Source organism: Trichosurus vulpecula, chromosome 6 (assembly GCF_011100635.1).
Source record: "Trichosurus vulpecula isolate mTriVul1 chromosome 6, mTriVul1.pri, whole genome shotgun sequence".
Lineage (NCBI taxonomy): Eukaryota > Metazoa > Chordata > Mammalia > Diprotodontia > Phalangeridae > Trichosurus > Trichosurus vulpecula.
In genome coordinates this window covers 107,680,414-107,705,823 of record NC_050578.1, presented here as the reverse complement: position 1 = coordinate 107,705,823, position 25,410 = coordinate 107,680,414, and the positions used below count along the sequence as shown (strand labels likewise).

General features: G+C 38.4%; 1 protein-coding gene across 1 annotated transcript in view; it reads right to left on the bottom strand.

Annotated features, from left to right (window-relative positions):
- Window positions 1-25,410, bottom strand: part of TTC29 (tetratricopeptide repeat domain 29) — a 168,909-nt gene that overhangs the window by 96,759 nt on the left and 46,740 nt on the right. Inside the window, exon 4 of the mRNA XM_036764998.1 lies at window positions 21,083-21,268. Within this exon, the coding sequence (XP_036620893.1) occupies window positions 21,083-21,268 (186 nt within the window). The remainder of the gene's footprint in view (window positions 1-21,082; window positions 21,269-25,410) is intronic.

The following is a 25,410-nucleotide window of genomic DNA, read 5'->3' as shown; positions in this document are numbered from 1 at the left end:
CATCTTTAGGGGTTAAAAAGGCCCTTTACTGACAACTACCTCATGAGAGAGCACAAGACTCTCCATTTTACAGATGAGGAAACTGAGACACTCATTTTGTAAGTCACTTGTCCACAGTCACACATCTACACATCTAGTTAAAAGTGTCAGAGGCAGGATTAGAGTCCAAGTCTCTTATTCCAAGTCAAAGCTCATCTGACTCACAGTCCTCTGAAGGAGACAAAGACTGAGAACTTCTTTTATATGACCTAAAAACACCTGGCATATACGCAGAGGAGTCTCAATAAATGATTGCTCGATGACTATTATTTGCACTAATGGATGATGATACTGAGGTAACAGAAAACGGATAGCAAAATTATACGTCATTTCATATTTTCTTAGATGCTCAACCATTTCTTATTCATAGTTTGGCTAGATGAAAAAAAGGTGAGCACAATGAAGGATTCAGTTTATCTAGGTTGGCCGCTTGTTGCCCCCACACTGTTTTTTTGTAGGCATGGGAACTAATTAGGCCATGAGCAAGTAATTGGATCTCTTTGAGTCTCAATGTTTTCACCTGCCAAACTGGAATAATGATATCTTCTGTGCCTACCTCGCAGGACTGTTTGTTGTTACTGTTCAGTCTTTTCAGTCATGTCTGACTCTTCGTGACTCCATCTGGGGTTTTCTTGGCAAAGATACTGGAGGGGTTTGCCATTTCCTTTTTCAGCTCATTTGACAGATGAGGAAACTGAGGCAAATAGGGTTAAGTGACTTGCCCAGGGTCACACAGCTGTGAGTGTTTGAGGCCAGATTTGAACTTAGGAGGACGAGTCTTCCTGACTCTAGGCACTGCACCCTGTCCATAATTTTGCCCATTTATTATACGGGCCATATCTTCTGTTTGGAGAGCCTACCTCCACCAACCGCTAACTTTGAGTGAGTGCTTATACATTTGTCACCCCACGGAACCCTTACGTGAAATTACTGCTGACACTTAGGTAACATGTCAAGGTTTGCAAAGCACTTTACCAGTGTTATCTCATACGATCTTTCAGACTATCCTGGGAAATAGTTATTGTGGGTAACAATCTCCATTGGGTAGACAGATACGCTAAGTGGTTTGCCCAAGGTAACACAGCTACTAAGAATCTAAGGCAAAATTCAAACACAGGTCTTCTGCCTCTAAGTGCAAAATTAAATATAAAAAAGAAGAAGAGATGTTTAAAACATTTGTCTAATTCAATACCCTAAAAAGATGAGAATGTCTTCCCAATCAATGAAATGTCTTCCCTTTCGATGAAAGATTATTTGACAATTCAAAAGTTTTGGAGTTGGTTCTTTTTATGACATAGGAAGACTATTTTGTAGACAATCACTTCCCCAGTTACCAGTTAAGACATCAATTTGTAGTTTGCAATAGAGGAGTGGTTGTTATAGGGTTTCATCAATATTGGTATACTCTGAAATGTCGCCTCAACCAACATGGCTCTCCAGTCAACTTGTTAACATATTTCAATCGAGTCCAAGATTAATCTTGAAAACCCCATTGTGGCCAATCTCTGCTCCATCACAAATATGAATGGCTGAAAATAGAGATTTCCTAGAAATCTTTAATACTCTGGCTGGGTCAGAAAGTGGTTGCTGGTCACAAGTAATTATTTGTGTATCATTTCCTTGCCCTATCCAGATCACCGTTATAAGCTGTCCGGTTTAACAGTGTACACAGGGTTTCAACAGAACTGAAGGGATCACGGTGTAAAATTTAACCCTTGGGTCTATCTTTAAGGCATGAGTCAGGAACACTCATCTTCCTGAGTTCAAATCTGTTCTCTGACACTTACTAACTGTGTGACCCTGGACAAGTCCCTTATGCCTCTTTGCCTCCATTTTCTCATCTGTAAAATGAGCTGGAGAAGGAAATGGCAAACCACTTTGTAACAACAATGCTACTTGCCACTACTGTGGCTATGTAAGATCAATAACACCAGCACATAAGAGGGCTGCTAGCACAGGTTCTTCCTTTTCTAAAGAAAGTTACTTCAAGGGGCTTACAATCTCACTTTAATTAAACATATATATATATATATATATATATATATATATATATATATATATATATATATATATATATATATATATAATTCACTTAGCTCAGGGGAGAAAGTCAGCACCCTGAACCTCAGAGAAAATACAAACAGAAATTATAAGAAGAGCAAAACAACACAAATCAACAGACAGGCTTCTTTATGTCTAAGACATTATATATACATAGTTGCCAGAGAGAAAAGCACCAACATCTGGGTTTTTCAAAGCTGGGGTGTTCCTTAATGGCTACCCAGAGTCTCCTCTGGTCAAATCACACAACACTTCCAGTGAGTGAGCCCCCAAAGCAAAACCTCTCTTCCTGCAGTTCTTAGAGTTCCAGCTAAATGGCTCTCCTCAGAGTATATATACCCTTTTTCAGGGCCCGAGGGCTTCATACCTCTACTGACCTACTTAGCAAAAGGGTGTGGGCCTTCCTACAAACAAAGGCAAGACTCAATCAAAGGCACTTGATTGCCTTAGTGCTGAGAAGCACTCCAAAAGAAAAAATAGTAAAAAGTCTCACTTTACTGGCCTTTACACCATTCCAGTATTTTTGCCAAGAAAATGCCAAATGGGGTCACAAAGATTCGGACACGCCTGAAACAACCGAATGGCTGTGTCTATGGCCCCAGAAAGGGAAAGCTGCAGAAGATATTATCATCATCCCAAAGATTTTCTATCCCCATGTTTCTGATAGACCTAATTTAAGCTTTTATAGTGTGCATTTTGTCTTGCCAGGAATGCACTGCCCAAATTATAATTCAATTCAGTTCCGTTCAATAAGCATTAATTGTCTACTATGTACCAGGCACTGTGAAAGAAGGAAACAAGCATTTATTAAGTTCCTACTATGTACCAGGCACTGTGAAAGAAGGAAACAAGCATTTATTAAGTGCTTACTATGTACCAGGCACTGCGAAAGAAGGAAACAAGCATTTATTAAGTGCTTACTATGTACCAGGCACTGCAAAAGAAGGAAACAAGCATTTATTAAGTGCTTACTATGTACCAGGCACTGCAAAAGAAGGAAACAAGCATTTATTAAGTGCCTACTATGTACAAGCATTATCTCATTTGATCCTCACAATGACCATGAGGGGGGTAAGTGCTATTATTATACTAATTTTATATTTGAGGAAACTGGGGCAGACAGAAGTTGAGTGTTTTACCCAGGTTCACACAGTTACTAAGTGTCTGAGGACAGATACAAAGACATAAGATGATACAATCCCTGCTCTTGAGAAGCTTACACTCCAGGAATGATGGATGTGGATGAGGGGTAGGGGATAAATGATGGTACCCTCTTCATTGGGCAACTACATGGCACAGTGGATAGAGTCCCAGGCCTGAAGTCAGACTCATCTTCCCGAGTTCAAATGTGGCCTCAGACACTTACTAGCTGTGTGACCCTGGGTAAGTCACTTAACTCTGTCTGCCTTGGTGTCCTCATCTGTAAAATGAGCTGGAGAAGGAAATGGAAAAACATTACAGTATCTCTGCCAAGAAAACCCCAAATGAAGTCATGATGAGTCGGACATGACTGAAACAACTGAACCATAATAAAAACCCTCTTAATGTTATTCCACCCAACATCTGAGGTGGTTCTCTTCTTCTCTTGCCCACTGAGCAACGGTAGCACTTGCGTATGCATAGAAGGTGTTTTCCATGGCTTTATTTATTTTAGGCCTGGTCTAGTTTCCTTCAGGCCTTCGAACTGCTACTCAGTGATAATTTATAGGCCAGGTGAGTGTTGAAGAGAATGGGTATGTATGTGCTTCCCTCACCCCTATTTATATAAATTATCCAAGATGCTCGTGGCAGTGGCAGGAGGGTTAGAAGTGACGGTCTGCGAGCCTTCGTTCAATCGTATGCAGATCATGTTCACCCTGGGAGCTGACAATAACCAGCTGATGTCCTAGTTAAATGATTTGTGAGTGTGCAGATAATTGGAAACTGTGATAAAGCTTTGAAGGTTTTGAGGTTTTGAGCAGGTCAACATTTGCCCGGCTGAACAGGTTCTACTCACCACTGAAATGTCAATGAAGGGAAAAGGCATGAATGGCTTTGTTGAGGGTCAGTAGGGAGACTTCAGTGGCAGTAATAACCTTCCTGCAGTCAGGATGCTATTGGGGCAATGGGGATCACCCTGTTTATTTAGACATCTCAAGTTTTTCTTTCTTTAGGGGAAAGCCACCTATACTCCTCATTGATACGTCACTTGGTCTAAATGCTGTCTTGGTTAACTGTCAGATAATTTAGGAGTACAAATGATTTAGCAAGACACTTAGGGTGACCAGAGAAAATGGATCTGCATTTTTCACATCTGTATAATTGAAATGAAGTCAGAAAAGACAGGAATGACCCTAGCCTTAAAAAGTATTACCATGTCAGATTAGCAGTATGAGAACACCAATACTCTAGTAATATAATTCAAAACATTGCCAAGATTCTAACAACCTCAGAATGAAAAATGTTTAGGTCAGTTTGCAGGCATTAAAACTTTAAGGGAGGAAAAATATGGGATCATTTAAATTACTTTCTTAGTCCTTTTTACAAATAAAGACCACTATAAAATTAGCAAAATGGCGTTGAAGAGCCTTATAACACTAGCCATGAAAGGTGTTTTTTAAGTAACTGGCAATCCTATCCTAAAGACCTTAGATGATTTGCTCTGTATCAGTTTATCAAAGATAAATAATGACTTTTCTATTCAATTTACAGGATTTCATTTCCCTCCTTTCCTTCCTTCCTTCCCTCCCTCTCTTCCTTCCTTCCTTCTGTCCTTCCTTCATTCCCTTCCTATCTACTTCCCTTCCTTCCATCCCTCTGTCCTTCCCTCCCTCTTTCATCCCTTCTATCCTTTTTCCCTCCTTCTCTCTCTCTCCCTCCTCCCCTTCCTTCTTCCTTCCTTCCTTCCTTCCTTCCTTCCCTCCCTCTAGGCTCCTTTCTCTCTCCTCTCTCTTTCTGCCCTCTTTCATTCCTTCTTCTTTCATTCCTTCATTCATTTGTTCCTTTTTATTTCTATCTGGGGCAGTCAATACATACAGATAATAGGCCCAGAATTTAACAAGAAGAAGACAGGGCTGGATGTATTTGGGAAATCTCAAAGCTCCTGTAACGACCCCAAACTTCCCATAGAAATAAAAGCCCATTTTAAAAAAAGTAACATTCCACCCTTGTTGCTATATGGCAGCAAGTCATGGAATACATCTCCCAAGCATTAAAAATATATAACACACAGCGGACAGTAGAGAGGTGCATAGTGGGTGTGAGCAGCCTGAAATATCTGATCAAAGAGAAACGTGGGAGAACAGGAGTAAAAGATGAGCGTTGTCTTTGGAGGTGGTCAGTTTGGGAGGCTATTCGCTACTTCCAGCAATGCTGCTGTTACCCAAAACACTTCAGGAAGTAATTTTAAAGAATTGCCATTTTACAACCCACTCAAGAAAATCAGGCTTGATTCAATTCAACGAGTATTTATTCAAGAGCCTATCGGACGTGAAGCAATGTGATCTTGAGCAACAGTCCCTACTCTCAGTCTGCCTTCTGTTGGGAGCGGGAAAATACAACATGGAAACAGAAATAAATACAAGATAACTTGAGGAGGAAGAGAGAACTACCACCTGAAGATCATGGCTCTGGAGCTGGAAGGGACCTGGGAAGTCATCAAAACCAATCTTCTCATTTTGAGACACTGAGAGATTAAGTGATCATAGTACGTGCCTGAGGTAGGATTTGAACTCAGATCTTTCTAACTCTAAGTTCACTACAGGATAAATTTCATAAAGGAAGTTGGCATCTGAACTGAGACTTGAGGAAAACTGATGATACTAAGAAGCCAAGATGTGAATGGAGTGCATTCCAGGAATAAGAAATAGTCTGATCAAAGCCATGGTGATGGGAGATGGAGTATCTAGTTTGGGGAATTGCTTTGAACATAGAAAGAGGCACCATGAACTAAAAGGGAAAGACAGATGGGGGTCAGAGTATGAGAGCTTTAAACTCCAGGATAAAAAGTTTATCTTTTATCTCAGAGGCAATAAGGAGCCATCTAAAGATTTCTAAGCAAGGGAATGATATCATCAGGCTTGTGTTTTAGGAATATTCATTTGGCAGCTACATGAAGGATGAAGACTGTTCAGAAATGACATTGTTATTCATTCATTCATTCATTCATTCATTCATCTATCCATTTATTTATTTATTCATTTATCCGTTCATTTATTTATTTATCTATTTATTTATTTATTTGTTTATTTATTTATTTGTTTGTTTTCATTGTTGTTTATTTACCCACATTGAGTATTCATATCATTCACCAGACTTGGTTCAAATACTTCTGACTGCTAAAAAAAAGTCAAGTCCACCCTAACAACAGGATAAGTTTCCTTTACTGAAGATATTTAGGAGAATCCATAAAGGCAATTAGAAGCATTTCAAGCGTGGTTCCAGCAATGGCAGGCCTATTGGAAAGCTTTCCAAGGTGATTACTTTGAAGGGGGAAAAGCTCATTTGGATTTGAAGTTCTTGAGGTTTGTTTCCATCCCTCTGTCCTTCCCTCCCTCTTTCTTCCCTTCTATCCTTTTTCCCTCCTTCTCTCTCTCTCCCTCCCTCCTTCCCTCCTTCCTTCCTTCCTTCCTTCCTTCCTTCCTTCCTTCCTTCCTTCCTTCCTTCCTTCCTTCCTTCCTTCTTTCCATCTTTCCTTCTTCAAAAACCAGTCATGTTTTCCCTAACTTCTAGATGTATTGGTTTTGCAGTAATTTCTCATTCTCTCTCAATTTGTGGGAATTCTTATGATTTCTAGAAGCATATCATAACTCTCTCATTTCTATTCTGTTGATCATTCCATTACTTTTTGTTACAAATTTTGTTTTTATTGGCATCTGAACTTTTGCGAGACTTAGTTGGAGCAATATCCTAAACCACCCCCACATATAACTTAGTCTGGTTTTCCCTAAAGAGGATCATGAGATTTGATTGGATAACTAAAAATCAGATATAATGTGATAGTCACATGAAGGACAGGAGGGGCTGGGGCTGAGGCTTAAGATGACAGACCACTCCTCTGAATAAGACTAATAGCTCAACTGACTCAGTGCTTCATCCTAGATTAACATCCCTTCCTTGTTCTGAACATCCTTCCCCTGCAATGACTGAATAAACCTTTTGATAATTGTTAGATGGATTATGAGTATATCATTTTGATCCAGTTTTGGACCTAAACCACCAGAGTACCAGCCTGAGTCGGGCCCAGTCTATGTTACATATGGATAAGTTCAGTTCTGTCTTCCTAACTCTCCCTAATTTTGGATGTATAAATAGAAATAATTTCTAATGTGTATTAAGTATAATTAAGTATTTCATTAGTATCATAATTAAGTATTGCATCATGTGACTCTTGCAACTTCCTTCACTCCCTTTCTACTTTTAGGAGCTAAATTTTGTTGGGTCAGGGAGTGTTAGGACTTTCCCCATATATCTCCATTACTACTCCCTCCCCTTTTCCCACCCACAAATTTCATTACTGGTGATGTACCCAAGCAGGATAGTCTCAGTTAACTGCAAATCTCAGGATGAACTAAATTTTTTTTCTGGCTTAGGAAAAATCAAAAACCCTTTTTATTTCAATATTGCTACTAAAAATAACTTTCTAAAAATGCAAAGTTTGATCTTTGATGATTCAATTTTATAAAATTTCACTGAATGAGCAGTACTAAAATTATAAAAAGGTACTAGGGTAAAATTTGTTGTGATCCTAGACCATATCTTAGATTAAAAAAAGGACACATTTAAAAAACCCAAACTATTTTCCTGATGTCATCTCCTTTTCTTCTGATGTTCCTCAAAATGAAATGTAGTTGAGAAATTTGTTAAAATTGGTTGGGTTAAGCATGGTTTTATCACATACACAAATATTCACTCTAAATTTTAAATATAACCATACAGATAAACATTGAGTCACAGGCCCAGGCCTAGAATGAAATTAGATGAGGTCTCAAGTCAATCACACTTTGGGGAAGAAAGAGCTTTAGCAAAAACTTGAAAATACAGCCCAGAACACTGCACTATTTGAGTTCTTTGCCAACCAGTTCAATGATCATAGGTAATGATAGAAGTCATAAAGGTTGCTGAAAGCTTTGAAAAGCAATAACCATCTGAGAAGGTTTTAAATTTTTTAAAATTTTATTTTTAGAGTTTTAAAGTTCTAAAATTTTAGAGTTTAAATTCTATCTGCAAGACTGTAAAATCAACATTCAAAAAAGATATTGATTAATCTACCAGATAAACCCATCATTTTCTATTTTTAAAAGATTTTTACAAAACATAGGATAGTCATATATAGTACAAATTCATAATTCCTGCATTGAAATTGGGAGTTAAAATGGTTTGTTTCTATCATTTGCCTTGGGCTACTAGGCAGGAAACTCCATGAGAACTGGGCCCACATCTTATCTAGATTTTGTATCTCCCTCAGCATCTAACACAGAGCTCTGTATACAAGAAGTGCTTCATAAATGCTTATGGAAAGGACGAAAGAGCTCATGCATTTAGTATGCAACATGAACTAGTGCCATATTTTCCTGAATTCTGCATACCAAAATATAAACCATTTTGACACTGGCTATCAAAGATTCCATTACGTGCAAAATACCTTTCTGCTGTAAATAGAAAATTCTTTGGCAAAATGAGGCTTTTGCCTGATGAAGTCAATGTGTTTATTGACTTAAAAATTTCTATCCTGTTACACTAGCCCTACCTCAGCAACTACCTAGATATTCTGTCATCTTGCATTCATGTCCTTCTTATTAACACTGTATTTATGGAAGTGACACTTTCATAAAAGGGGATAGGCTGTGTTTTAATATTTCCTTCATCATATGTAGGTAAGAAAGATATAAAGGTTAAGTTGATGGAAATTGCACAAGAAGCTGGTTGGTTGGATAGATAGACAGACAGACAGATAGATAGATGGACAGATGGATGGATGATGGATGGATGGATGAGTGGATAGGTAGACAGATGGTAGATAGATAGATAGACAGATAGATAGGTAGATAGAGTGGACAGATATACAAATGACAGACAGATGTAGCCAGTAATAATTCTCAAAGCCATGAATAAAGAATGGGCACTGCCATCATTCTAGATTCCCAAAGATACATACCAAAAGACTTTTCCTTGAATGAGATGACTTTGGGGACATGTTAACTGATTGTTCCCCAAGGCTCTGTCACTTTTCTCTATATATACTTTCTCTCTTAGTACAGCTTACCTCTTTCCCACAGCCTTAAATTTGTCCAGCTCTAGCCTCCAATCCAAATTACAGAACCATGATTGCAAATCTCCACTCTGGCTTCTCACTCAGTTTGTTTGAACCAGTACTCATCATTGTCAGCCCCTCTACCCCACAAATTGATTGTCCTCTTTATTTCGCTATTTCTGTTAACGGTACCACCATTCTCTCAGTCACACAGGTTCAGAAATGTTGACATTCTTTGACTCCTTCCTCTCCTTTACCCCCCACAATGAATCAGTCACCAAATCATATATATTTTACCCCCCACAATGAATCAGTCACCAAATCATGTGTGTGTATACACACACACACACACACACACACACACACACACACACACACATATATATTTACTCCCATAAACATTTGCTAACATTTGTCTCTTTCCTTCCATTCCCACTGCCAACCAAGATGAGGCCCTCATTAACCTTCATGCACCATCTAAATAATCTTCTAACTGGGATTCTTGCCTCCATTCTTGACTTCTCTATAATGTATCCTACATATCACTGCCAAACTAATTTTCCCAATGCACAGCTCTGATCATGCCATTCCCGAGTTCAAAAACCCTTGATAACTTCTGAGTGCCTCCTGAATAAAGTCCATAATCCTTAGCCCTTCATAACTGTCTCCAACCTACCTTTGCAGCTCTATCGCTCATGATTACTTGTCACATTCTCTACATTCTAGATGAAGGGTTCTTCACCATTTTTGGTGACACAGACCCCTCTGGCAGTCTGGTGAAGCCTGTTTCTCTGAATGATGTTTTTAAGTGCATAAAATAAAATCCACAGGATCACAAAGGAAGCAAATTATATTGAAATATAGTTGCTAAAATGTATTTTTAAAAAAGCAAGTTCATGGATCTCAGTTTAAAAACCTCTGCCTAAATAAATACAACTGTCCCCTTCCCCAAACATAGCACGGTCTTCCCAGTCCCATCCTTTTTGCTCACACCTAGAATACCTTGAAGTCTATCTCTGCTTGTTGAATTCATAGCCATCCTTCAAGATTCAGTTCAAACATGTCTATGAAGTTTCCCTAATCTCTCTTCCTACTGAAAGTGACTTTTTCCTTCTGCAAATTTTCATACTCTTATTTTCTACCTTTCTTAGGTATTTATCATATTCTGCTTTGCATTATAATTTTTTGAGGATTTTTCTTAATCACTGATATTGGATTGCAAACTCCTTCAAGGAGTGTGGGTCCTCCCTATTTTTGTATATCTTTTATTGCCTAACACAGTGATTTACTGTAAAATTTCAATAAATGTTCATTGCATGACCTGGCTACTTTGCTGGCTCTGCCCTCTCCAAAGTTTCCAATGGTTTCTTTATTTAAAATTAAATGATTTCTTTAAAATGCAATCTGTTTTTATGCATAATTGACTTGCTTAATGACAATTTAAATGCAAATTAATTAATGTTAATGCATAAAGTATCGACAACTCTTAATTCCTAAATTCAGTGGCCTTTCCTAGGCCCTCATTCTCTTTAGCCTCCTTCAAGCTAAGGACATTTGTTTATCATTGTTGATCAGCTACCTTTTTAGAGACTCTTGTGGACTTTTGTGATAACTCTCTCTTCCTGTTCTTCTTCTACCTATCTGACTTCTTCTCAGTGTATTTCACTAGCACATCATTTTATCCTGTCCCTTAAACATGGCTGTATGCCAAGGCTTCGTTCTAGGCCATCTTCTCTCCTTACACTCTTTTCCTTAATGATGTCATCAGCATCAATATGTTTAATTGTAATTTCTGTGGAGATTACTCTCAAATCTATATAACCCTCCATGATCTCTCTCTCTCAAGCTCCAGTCACAGGCCACCTTCTATCTGCTAAATATCTTTATCTGGAAGTTCTAGGGGCATCTCAGGTTCAACAGATCCAGAACAGAACTCACCATCTCTAAATCTGCCCCTCTTTCCCACCCCATCTCCATTTCTATCAATGGCACCATCCTTCTCAGTTTCCCAATTTTTGGGTCATCCACTATTCTTCATTCTTCTTCATCTCTATATCCAATCACTTGCCAAGTCTTGTCACTGTTACCTCCGCCATATTGTTCCCATTTATCCCTTTCTCCTCACTAATACAACTAGCACCCTATTTCAGTCTTTTATCATCCCTCAGCTGGACCATTATAATACCCTCCTAACTGATAATTCTGTCTCAAGTCTCACCTTCCCCATCTTCCATCTTTCATGTGGGTGCTGAAATAATCTTCCTAAAACACAGATCTGACCATATCACTCCTTTGCTCATGAACCTTCAATAACCCTCAACTATCTCTAGGATAAAAAAAAATACAAATTCCTTTGTTTGACATTTAAAGCCCTTAACAATCTAGCCCCAGCCTGTATCTCCATACTTATTTCACATCATTTCCCCTTTCATACTCTACATTCCAGTCAAACAAACCCATTTGGCTTTTCCCACACAAGATGGTCTATCCCTTGCCTTTGGACCTTAAGAAGGTTATCCCCCAAGCCTGGAATGTTTTCCCTTCCTCACATTGGCCTCTTGGAAATGCTCACTTCCTTCAAGGCTGAGCCTCAGGGTCTTTTCTTGCAGACTACCCTTTCTGATCTTTCCAGTTGTTAGTACTACTTCCCTCCCACCCCACCCAATATTGTGTATCTATGTTATATTGCCTTATCTGAGGATGGAAACTCCTAGTAGCTGGGTAAGTTCCTTGAGGGCAGGGACCATTTTCTTTTGGTCATTATACCCTCAGCATCTTACATAGGTGCTTATAAATCCTTGGTGAATTAAATTAAATCCTCCCCCACCCCCCATGCTAAACACTTATAGGCACAAATAAAAACAATAATAGCTGGCATATATATGTATGTACACATATACATACACACACACCCATATATAGCACGTATTATGAGTCAGTACAGTACTCTGTCAAGTGCTTCACAAATACTATCTCATCTTCTCCTCATAACAACCCTGAAAGATAGGTGCTGTTATTATCCCCATTTCACAGATGAGCAAACAGAGGTAAAGGGAGAATAAGAAACCTACCCAGCTAGTAAACTTTCTGAGACTCGATTTGAACCTAGGTCTTCTTGACTCCAAGTGGTGGGCTCTACCCAGTGGGCCACCTAGCTGTCCTTACACTATAGATCAGGTAGAAAGATCATACCTTGACCTTTTGCCCATTTAGACCTTTCACCCATTTAATGTGACCTCTCAGCCTTTCTCAAAGATGAAAGACAATCTGGTCAGGGTTTGTTACACTTGTGTGTAGCATGGCGGCTCTTAATGGCCCAACATAGTACAGTAGGTGGGGCACTTATGTTATATTAAAGTGTCAGAAAGAAATGGGTTTGGATCATGCCCCAGATACTTACTGCGTGACCCTGGACATAACATTTAACCTTTCCTGGGGTCAAGCTTCCTCATCCATAAAACAGGGGGTTGGATCCAGTGTCCTCTCAGGTTTCTTCCAGTTCTAGATGGATGATGCTAGGACTTTAAAGTCTAGGATGTTGCAGGATATAAATTCTAATTTGGGGAAAAGTGGCTAATGGGAAACCTCCCAGCTTTCAAATAGATGCCACTATCATTTAAAAGGAAAGTTAGCAGATATACTGCGAGCATTTGTTTCTTAAAGATTAAGAGTTAAAACAGCAGACGAAACCTCCCAAGAACGCTAGCACTGACTTTATTCATTACTTGGTTGCTTGTTCTTGTTGATAATTATTACATTTATGATGACCATTTTTTACTTTAAAACAAGAAAGAAAACCACTTACGCTGGATGTCTCAATAGTCGTTTCCATTTCTACAATGTACAGCAATGCAATGGTGATACGTTTCTGTCTCTACATCTATATTCATTAAACGCTCCTCACCCTCGCTTCCTCTATTAGATTTCAAGTTCCTTGAGGGCAGGGACCATTTTTCACCTTCAATGTGTGAACTAGGAATGCTCAATAAATACTTGTCGCCTTGACTTGTTTAGGATTAAAACAGTCGATCTTCTAGGACTTCAGAAGTTAGCACGCCTACAGTTTCTCATAAAAAATGAACTCACATGTCTCCCCTCTCCCATTACGCTTACTTTTATTCATCTGGCTGTTGCTACCTACATTTTTGCTCCTTTAAAAAGTAGACATTTAAATCTAAACATATGTAACATATAAATATGTATGAAGAAAAGTAAACGTATATATGTGTGTGTATATATACATACACATGCATACAAACATATGTCTGTTTCCTTTTTTTCACCTAGTTCTTGCTACCTATACTTTTGCTTTTTTAAAATGTCTATATATATTATTTTTATATGGTATTACATTTTCCCAATCATATGTCAAGACAATTTTTAACGTTCATTTAAAAATAATTTTGAGCTCCAAATGTTTTTCCCCTCCCTTCTCACTCCCTGCACCCCTCCCTTAGAGGTAAGCAATTTGCTATAGGTTATATATGTGCAATCATGCAAAACATATTTCCATAATAGTCAAGAAAGAAGACAGACCAAAAGAAAAAAAACACAAAAAAATTAAGTGAAAAATAATCTTTGCCATCTGCCTTAAGACTCAATCTGTTCTCTCTCTGGATGTGGACAGCATTTTTCATCATGAGTCCTTTGGAATTGTCTTAGATCATTGGATCCCTCCCTCCCTCCCTCCTTCCCTTCCCCTTCCTTCCTTCCTTCCTTCCTTCCTTCCTTCCTTCCTTCCTTCCTTCCTTCCTTCCTTCCTTCCTCCTTCCTTCCTTCCTCCCTTCCTTCCTTCCTTCCTTCCTTCCTTCCTTCCTTCCTTCCTTCCTTCCTTCTTTCCTTCCTTCCTCCTTTCTTCCTTCCTTCCTTCCTTCCTTCCTTCCTTCCTTCCTTCCTTCCTTCCTCCATCCTTCCTTCCTTCCTTCCTTCCTCCCTCCTTTCCTTCCCTCCTTCCTCCCTTCCTTCCTTCCTTCCTTCCTTCCTTCCTCCCTCCCGTCCTTCCTTCCCTCCGTCCTTCCTTCCCTCCTCCCACTTAACCAGTATCCTAAATGTTATTAAAAGGCAGGGGATTGGGGTTTAGCACAATTTTCTTCCACCTACCCAGATCTTCATGCCTAAACTACATCTGAGTAGCTGAACCTGGGAATTACTTCCTTGGATCTTCCTTCCTCACATATAAGTGTTTATGCATGTGTATACATATGCATGCACACACATGTAGGCATACATACACATACACGTGTGTATATATACATGTATATGTGTGTGAATATATGTGTTTGTATATACACATATATACATACATACATATATACATACACACACACACATATATAAAAATAAAATACAGGGTGTTCCTAAAGTCTGGACACATAGGCAATTGATGGCAATGTGGAGTTATTGCGAGTTCACATGAATCTGGCAAAGCTCATCAACCTTTGCATCACAAATGATGGAAATCCTATTGAAGGTATTATTTATTAATATTCCAATCAAATAAAAATTTCATTCATTTCATTTCTTGAAAATATGCATTTTTGCCTATGTGTCCAGACTTTAGGAACACCCTGAATATATGTGTGTGTGTGTGTCTGTGTATGTGTGTATATATCTATATCTATGTCTATCTATCTATCTATATATCTATCTACATATATATATATATATATATATGTAGAGAGAGAGAGAGAGAGAGAGAGAGAGAGAGAGAGAGAGAGCGCCAAAGTATAGGCAGCCACAACTAGATGAAGAAAAGTAAACATAATTATCTAGCTTAAATCTTAAGTAGGATGTGGACTTTGGGATTCAATTGTTCTGGATGTTAACCTGTCCCATGTTGGTGGTTAATGAAAGAAAGAACTGTTTCTCCTCTTCAGGAGCCAGTACTGGCAGAATAAGATGTAGAAGGGCAAGAAGAAGAGGGGATGGATTGGGAAAGCCAAGTCAGGAAAGTCAGAGCAATTTAGAGCTGCAAGGACACAGAAGGCTCACCTAACCCAGAACTTATTTTTCAGATAGATTCCATTTTAAATCATGTTTCATAGATATTTTCATTTTTTCTATTAAAACAAGGCTTTTGTGCTTATGATTTTTAAGACTACCTAGACAACAGCTTCTCTTGATTTTGTAAACAGGTGAAGATTTATTTCAGCCATCATCCTCACCATAAAAATTCTGTATTGGGGAAATAATTTTTCCACATATTTCCTTTAGTGAATCATTACCAGTAATATCAGGTATTTGATCTCTAGTCAGAGTTAGCAGAGGGTCAATGATCAGAATTGTCTCACAAAGCTATTTTTGTCTCTTTTTACATTAAAGAACAAAGACTGGCTAAATTACACTTTGATGAATCATTGATACTAATTCTCATAAACGGCGCGTCATGTCAGTATGTCAAGAATGAACTCACAGCTAGTTCATAACTTATTAGCTAAGGCTTAAGGGAGTCTCCTGAGATACAGCGAAGTTAAAAGTCTATGTCTATGGTCACCATACTAGTAAGTGGATGAAGTGGGATTTGAACCCAGGTATTTCTGATTGTGGCTCAGAACTCTCTCCAATACGTCAGGTTGTCTAGACTTCCCCAGAAAAGAAAAAAAAACACCTCATATGTTAACTTATCCAAATGTGGTATTATGTTGATTTTGATCTCACAACTCTAACTTCTAACATAGAACCTGCCATATGGTAAATGCCTGAGTTTGGCCCATAGCATCTTATAAGTAAATCACAAACTATTTTTTTTCTTAGTGCTAACATATATTTTAAATGTATTTTGAGGCCTGGAGTCAAGAAGACCTTAGTTCAAACCTGGCCTCAGACGTTTACTAGCTGTGCGACTCTAGGCAACTCACTTACCTTCTGACTGTCTCAATTTCCTTAACTGTAAAATTGGGATAATAATAGCACCCACTTCTGAGGATCAAATGAAATAATATTTGTAAGATGTTTAGAGCCGTGCCTAGCACATAGCAGGCACTTAATAAAACCAACCTTCCTTCCTCCCTCTCTCTCTCCCTCTCTCCTTTCCTTCCTTCCTTCCTTCCTTCCTTCCTTCCTTCCTTCCTTCCTTCCTTCCTTTCTTCCTTCCTTCCTTCCTTCCTCCCTCCATTCCTTCCTCTCTCCCTCCCTCCCTCCCTTCCTCCTTCCTTCCCACTTAACCAGTCTCCTAAATGTTTTTAAAAGGCAGGGGATTGGGGTTTGGCACAATTTTCTTACACATAGCCAGATCTCCGTGCCTAAACTATATTTGAGTGGCTGAACCTGGGAATTACTTCCTGTTAACTCTGAATGTACTTTATATTTATTTATCTGTGTTCACGTTATTTACCCTAATAGAATGTAAGGTCTTTGAGAAAAGGGACTGTTTTGTTTTTGTCTCTGTACAGGAGTCCCTAGTATAGGTCGGACACCAAAAAGGTACTTGAAAATGCTTGATGAATGAATGGATGAATGCATTAATGAATGAAGAGCAACCCAGGGGCTTGAAACAGCTAGCTGTAAGGTCCAGCTGAAAATTCTGTCTCTATGGGTACAGCATTCTATTTGGGAAGAAATCAAATTTTTTTTAATTTTTCCTAATATGGATATCAATTTCTTTTCAGAGAAACTGGACTGCTTTGTGAGATACTTCTGGGGAAAGGTATTTTCCAAGCCAGCCTGGGAATTCATAATGAAGGGCAAGATCCTAGAGAAGCAGGCAAAGGAGAAAGCAAGTCAGGGGCATACATCTAACATCATATCACTCCTCTGCTCAAGAACCTTGCATGGCTCTCATAGGCTGTGCTTAAATTAAATTCACACCCCACAGTTTGGCATTCAAAGTCTTCCTTAATCTGATGGCCATGCTACCTTTTCAACCTCAAGAGCATCCTTTAGCATCAACCATGTTTGCTCTTGGGTCTTCTTACACTTTAAAAGGCAATCCGTGAACTCATAGCCCTATATGCTATTCCTTCCTTTTGAATAGATAAGTAGAACAAGAGTCATCAGGGTTATCAGAGGCCATCTATATCAAGCCCTTCACTTAGCAGAAGAGGAAACAACCTCAGTGAGGCCAAGTGACTAACCCAACTTTCACACTTAAAAGAGGCTTTCTTTTTTTAGAAAAGATCTATAATCAGAGGCATGCTGGAGGCAGCTCATACTGGCTCATGAGAGCTGATGGTTAAATTTTCAGTGCGGGCATTTTTACTCCAGAAACTGGCAAATGCGTTAAACCAGGGTACAAATGATTGATGTGTTGATAGTCTAGACTTAAGAAAGGGGTGCAGAAAATGTAAATACCACATATTAAATGTAAAAGTGTGTCATGAGAACATTGTTTTTTGGAGAGCCAGATGTTAAACATATGTCAGCACTGTTTATATTAGTATAAATCCCTGGATAGATAGATAATAATAACATGGAAGATTATTAAAAACACTCTGAACAGTCCAGATTATATTTAAGTAAAATGTCTATACAGAATACTTATTAATCATCAAAATAACTTAATTAGTTTAATTAGCTATAATATTCTAATATGTCATTAAAAAAACACCAAGGAGACTGACTGCCAGCCACCGATTTCCCCCTTATTAGTGATAAGACACGTCACTGTGTGTCCACTAAGGAGAGATCTTTTGTCTAGTAATTACAGCATAATACAATTCAGAGCAGAGAGAAACCTTGAAGAGCACTTAGGCCAATCCTTTCATTTTAGGAATAAAGAAACAGATTTTCAGGGGCTCAATTACTTGCCCAAGGTCACATGAAGGAGTGTGTCGAAGTCCGGATTCTAACCCGTGCCTTTGGACTCTAAATTCAATGTTTCCACTATCCCATTAGAGGAGGGAATATTTGTAACTGAGTTTTAAAACTTTAAAAGTATATGCTTTTAGAAAATAAAAAACCTATAATTTTTATTAAATTGTAAAATTGGCATAAATAATGATTCTAAGGAAATAATTTATCAAAATTTTGACAACCCTATAAAGTCCTGGAAAGATATTTATTTTTAAACAGCAGGGTAAAATCATTCATACTGTTTTCATGAGTCTCACATCTAGATGAGTGTAATGGTCTGTTATACTCTCCATGCTGGCCCATCCGCCATCGTCACCCTGATTTTCTGAAGCACTGTCTTCCCCCCATTCCTATACAAGTGCTACCATGAGCATCTTGGATGTAGAGTTCATGTTATATCCAATCTTTGGATTCTTCTTCCCCAATACTCAGCATAGTGTTCTGCACATAATTGGTGACTGATAAACAGTGGCGGAATCTAAATTTGCACAGTCTCATGTCTAACCTTTCTCTAGGGTCATCTCTTCTGCCCTGACCAATAAATCTTGTTTTCTGAAGGTTTTAGATGATAATTTCCCAGTCTGGGATATTTCTGAAGTATATTGCCAATTGTTATTATACTTTAAGTGAATAATCATCTTTAAAATCTCACAAAAATTAAAAGGTGATATTTGAAGCATAAAAGCCTGAACAAAATATGGTAGGTAGATGAATGGCATGGAATAGAATTGTGCCATAATAAATAATGAATAGGAGTGTTTCAGAGAAACATAGGAAGACCTTTATTAACTGATGCAGAGAGGAGTGAGCAGAACCAGAATGACAATTTATACAATACCAACATTGTTAAAACAAACAACTCTGAAAGACCAAAGAACTCCAATCAAAACAGTTACGAACCACAGCACTGATGATGAAGAATACCACTCCCCATGTCTTGAGGGATAGGAGATGGACCAAATATGCAAAATGAGACATGTGTTTTTGGAACCTGGCCAAAGCAGGAATTTATTTTGCCTGTCTATGCATACTTATTACTGGGGTTAGGTTTTGTTTTCTAGTTGGAAAGGGAAAGAAAATGAGTGATTCTTTAAAAATCTAATTAAAAAAACTATATGTCATCCCTGCTGATAGACCCAGGTCTAATGCATTGAGAGCCCTAAAGAAAAATTACACTGCTTAGCTGAATCCATCATTTTTGTACTGGAGAAATAAGATTGATAAGATCAATGAAGGCAGCCTTGAAGGGAAAAAGAACTGGCTCAAAAGGCAACATACTGGAGCAACTCGGTGGTACAGTGGATAGAGCACTGGCTCTGGAGTCAGGAGGACCTGAGTGCAAATCCAACCTCAGACACTACTAGCCATGTGACCCTGAGCAAGTCACTTAACCCCAATTGCATCCAAAAAAAAAAATAAAAAAAGAAAACATACAGCATGAGGAGAGTAAGAATGGAAATACAGATAATTATATTAAAGCTACCTTTGTGATTATGGCTGGGCATGGAAGTTTTAAGAAGTAATAATGCCGCTCACTCAGCATTATATCATGTAGGTTTTTCCAGGTTATTATGAAGTCTGTATCTTCCCCATTTCTTATAGCACAGCAGTATTCCATTACCTTCATATACCACAACTTGTTCTGCCATTCCCCAATTGATGGGCATCCCCATGATTTCTAATTCTTTGCTACTACAAAAAGAGCCACTATAAATATTTTTGTACATATGGGTCCTTTTCCCACTTGTGTGATCTCTTTGGGATACAACCCTAGAAGTGGTATTGCTGGGTCAAAGGGTGTGCACAGTTTTATATCCTTTGGACATAGTTCCAAATTTCTCTCCAGAATAGCTGGATCAGTTCACAACTCCACCAACAATGTAACAGTGTTCCAATTTTCCCGTATCCTCTCCAGCATTTATCATTTTCCTGTTTTGTCATGTTAGCCAATCTGACAGGAGAGATGTGGTACCTAAGAGTTGTCTTGATTTGCATTTCTCTAATCAGCATTATACACAACCACAGATATACTGATTCTGTGATGACTAACCTTGATAGATTTCTCTCTTCTCAGCAATACAATGTTCAAAAACAACTCCAAAGGACTCATGATGGAGAGAGCTGTCTACATCCAGACAAAGAACAAGTCTGAATGCAGATTGAGGCAAACTGTTTGCTCTCCTTTTTTTTTCTTTTTTTGTTTGTTTCTTCTTTATCATGATTCATTCCATTGGTCATAATTCTTTTTTACAACTTGACTATTATGTGAATAAGTTTAATGCAAAGGTGTATGTAGAAGATATATAGGATTACATGCCATCTGGGAGAGGAGTGGGGAGGGGGAGGAAGAAAATCTGAACTCAAAATCATGCAGAACTGAGTGTTGTAAATTAAAAATAAAATGTCTTAATTAAAAAAAAAAGAAATAATAGTACCCAAGGGGTAAATTCAGTCTTGTGATTGATTTCTAGAAGATACATAATTATATGTTATTTCTACAAAGTAATATTCATATCACTTTAGAGAAGAGGTGAAATTAGAATTGTGGCATTTAGGGCAAATTCAGTTGTGGGGACAATGCAAAAGACTGTTCATCTTAAGTGGGTGTAGTCATGTTGGGCAAACCCTGAGGATGGGGAAGGGATATAGCTGGTAGGGCAGGACCTTTCAATGGGAAGTGAATCCTGGGAGATGGGCGGAAGCCATGAGATAGGCAGAAAGCACTCTTTCCTTAATGATAGCCCCCTTTGGCCCCACTCATGCTATTATTCCTTTTCATTCATGCCTCACTTAAAGGAGTCCAGAGCCCTTTCCCCATTAACAGCGATATTATCACCTCCTCCTCCTGTTTTGCTAGCTCCCTCCTTGCTACTACTTCATGGCCCCCCAAGCACGGGGAGCAGGGCGATCATCTTGATTCTAGGGATGGCTCTGTTTACAGACTCTCCAGATCTTACTCACCATTTTCCTCATAGAGAAGACCCATGTGTGAGTAGGCTTCCGCTTCCTTTCTCCCACCATCGGCCTTGATCATTTTAGCAATATTAAAGCATCGTTCATAAAAGTAATTCCTCAACCACTTGTCATCTGGGTTGTTGAAGTAACAGGCCAAAGCATATAGGTTATTGTACATTTCTTCATAGTGATCTTAAAATGGACAGAAAACAAACATAAATAAACTCCATTATTAATACATAACAACAGAATAACTTGTAAACATCTGTTTAACAGCTAATTTAATATCCCCTCCAAATGACAAACTTAAGTAGTGACTTTTAGTGCCTGTTTTCAAAAAGGTTAAGAAATTTTCCAAATAGGAATGAATAAATGTGAGGTGGCATGACATATTAGATAGAAAGCTGGCCTCAGAATATAGGAAACCTAGGTTCAAATCTTACTTCTCATATATACTAGTGCACTGTGACTTTGGGCAAGTCATTTAACCTCTCTGTGTCTAGAGCAGCTAGGTGGCACCATAATGCACAGAGCACTGGGCTTGGAACCAGGAAGATTCATCTTTCTGAGTTCAAATCTGCCCTCAGACACTTGCTAGCTGTGTGACCCTGGGCAAGTCACTTAACCCTGTTTGCCTCAGTTTCCTTACCTGTAAAATAAGCTGGAGAAGAAAATGGTAAACCCCTCCAGTATCGTTGCCAAGAAAACCCCAGAAGGGGTCACAAAGACAAAAATGAAACAACAAAACAAGTGCCCAGACCAATTAACTTTCTAAAACTAAAAGTTATATATAGGTTGCTGATCTGCATTTATAGAAGAAATTTTCACATTGGGAGTTAATTATACGAATGAAATTACAATCCCCCTAATGTACACAGACATCTCTGTGCACATGGCTAGCATTCATACAGTGTCCCAAGAGTCTTTAAGCTGAAGCTTAACACTGCAATGAGACTTTTGGGATATCCTGTGTAACATTTTAAGGTTTGCAAAATGCTTTATATATGTTATTTTATTTTATGCTTACAACAACCCTGCGAAGTAGGTGCTATTATCATCCTAATTTTACAGATGAGGAAACTGAGGCAAAGAGAAGTTAAGTGACTTGCCCAAGGTCACATAGCTAGCAAGTGCCTGAAGCAGGATTTGAACTCAGGTATTCCTGATTACAAATCCTGTACCAGCTCTATTGGTCTCTATTAGATACAACAGGAAACAAAGTAATATTGTATCACGAATTAAAATTTCCATAAGATGACTTGACAAGTTTTACATATTGAATGAATTTCTTTTGTTAGTAAATGTTAAAAGGTACTAGCTATTCTGGAAAGCAATTTAGAACTATGCCTCTCAAATTGGTAAACTGTGAATACCCTTTGACCCAGTAATACCCAAAGAGATCAAAGAAAGAAGAAAAAGAATCATGTGCGCAAAAATATTTATGGGAAACGGAGGGGTGCCCATCTGCTAGGGAATAGCTGATTGAACTGTGGCATATGAATATGATACAATACTAATATGCCATAAGAAATAACAAAATACATGGTTTAAAAAAACTAGCAAGACTTGCATGAACTGATGCTGAGTAAAGTGAGTCAAGCAAGGAGAAAGATTTATATGATAACAACATAGTAAACACAAATGACTTTGAAAGACTTGAGAATCAACACAAGGGTCAACCATTATTCCAGAGAATGGAGGAGGAAACATGCTGTCTACACAACCATCTCCTGGCAGAGGTGATGGGCTAATGATGCAGGTCGAAATATGCATTTGTGGACATGGCCACCAGTGTAGGATTTTGTTTTTCTTGACTATGCATATTTGTTACAAGGTTTTTTCTTTTCCCTTTTTCTTTTTTTTTCATTTGGGGAGAGACAAAGGTGGGAGGGAGAAAAATACATGTTAATTGAAATTTTTAAAAAAGAATACTCCTTACCCCTTCCCAATTAAAAAGGTTACTAATGATAAAAATGAAATGACTTTAAGGTGGACAATGCAGAGGATGAATACCATGCCTAATATCAGTAGCCAATAAACACACTGAAGGACCCAAAAAAAGAGCCAAATCACTAAGGGAATACATTTTATCCAACAAACTAAAACAAAATGACCTATTAAAAACCACAGCGTTAACACCTAAGCACCTGGGTGAGGCATAGAATAGGACACTCTCATCCAGTAATGCTTTCCATCCCTTGGGAAGTAAGTAGCCTGATACATTATCATTTGCCCCCCCGCCCTGACCCTTTTTCTGATGGAGGCCTGAAAAGTGTTTATAGGTTTCAGAGAAAGCAATGTTTCTCAACCATGACATGAGGATGATGCATATGAAGAAAGTAGAGAGGAAATTGAAATACATAAGTCTTCTCTTCAAACCCTCTCCCTTTCCCCACACCACACCCCCCCCCCACCAGGGAAAAATCTTTTGCTTCTAAAAGCAAGAGGAAACAAAAGGATGGTTAGGTTGACCTAAGAAAGCAATATATTCAACATCTCCAACTATTAATGATGTGGCTTTTTCAAATTAATTTTTTTTTCAATTAACAAGCATTTATTTTCCTTCTCTCTCAATATCCCTCCTCTACCATGGAAAAGAAATAAAACTTATAAAAATATGCATAGTCAAGCAAAACAAATTCCAACATTCATCATATCCCAAAATGTTATGTCTCATTCTGTATCTTGAATCCAAAAATGTTTTTCTTTTTTGCAAATGTATTACTCTTTCTTTTTCTCATCTGGAAAATCTTAATCGGCATCCGTGTCTTCTTGTCTCATAGAAAGTATTGCTGACTATGAAATATCATTCACAATTTTCTCCTTTAGGGTAGGCATCAGAGCTTGCATCTCTAAAGGTGAGCTTGTACCTATGGATTGTGAACACGTGACATCGTCTTGTGTTGCCATGATGGGGGTATAGAGGATATCACAGATACAGAGCTGGAAGGGACCACAGAGGCCATCTAGTCTACTGCCTCATTTTAAAGATGAGGAAACTAAAGCATAGAGAGGGTGACAGTCCTAAGATCACACAGGTAGCAATTGTCAGAAGCCCTATACAAAGCAGGTCACAACAGAACTAGATGGTTTAGTGGATAAAGAACTGGGCCTGGAGTCAGTGAGACCTGAGTTCAAATTTGGTCTCAGACATTTACTAGCTGTATGATCCTGGGCAAGTCACTTCACCCTGTTTGCCTCAGTTTCCTCATCTGTAAAATGAGCTGGAGAAGGATATGGCAAACCATTCTAGTATCTCTGCCAAGAAAACCCAAAATGGGGTCACAAAGAGTGGGACGTGACTGACTGAACAACAAAAAACCAGTAATTTTATTCCATTCTTCTGTATGTCCCCTCAACTGTGTGATCACTATCATAAGAGCATATATGGATGTTGGATGACATTGCCAGGGATTTCTTATCATAGCCATAGCTAGTTGGAAGGAAGTTTCCACCACAAAGTTCTGACATTAAAGATTCACTGCCATTTTGGGGGGTGGGGCAGGGAGGGACACTTGAAAAAGCTCATATTTATTCTTCAGGGCATAAACATGATTCTCACTAGGTCCCAATCAGAAAGGCTGTTCCAGTGCTAATACTCTGTAGTTCTTGAGAAAAACTGATTTTCTTTGAAAGATGCAGAATGATGCCCTAAACCTGGCTGCAAGGTAATTTAAGAGCCTTGTGGAATGAGGCAGTGGTACTAAGCTCTCAACAAAGATAAGGTTATCTGACAGCTTTTGAATATTAAAGGGACTTGCAAACTTCATTATTAAAGTGACCCAGGTCTCCAGGGTTCCAAAGGAAATTTTTAAAACCAAAATAGTTATTCTGTTACATATAAGCAAAACCTTGAAGTTTCATGAGGTGATAAATTCTCATCTCAAATAGACCCTTAAAAGTTTGAAAATAATCCCCTCCCACTCATTTACCCCCAAAATGATTTCCCATTTCAGCAATGACTGATAAGGAGGGCTACTGATATTTTCTAATCTCACTTTGTAAAGATACATAAGTACCTTTATACTCCTTTAGCCCAAGTGAGTAGTGGGGACTGGCCAGAGCAGCCAGAGTGGGTTATTTGCAATTAATCCATTTATTTTAAAACCTATTGAGTCTTACTCTCTTTTTCTGTCTCAATCTCTCTGTCTTTCTCTGTCTCTGTTTCTGTCACTCAGTCTCCATCTCTTTCTTTTTCACTCTTTATCTCCCCTCTCTCTCCAGATTGACACAATGCATACAATAGGTATTTAATAAACACATGTTGACTGATTCACCGCTTATAACACATACCTGGAGGACATGAGCAAAGTGTTTTAAACAGAACAAATGGA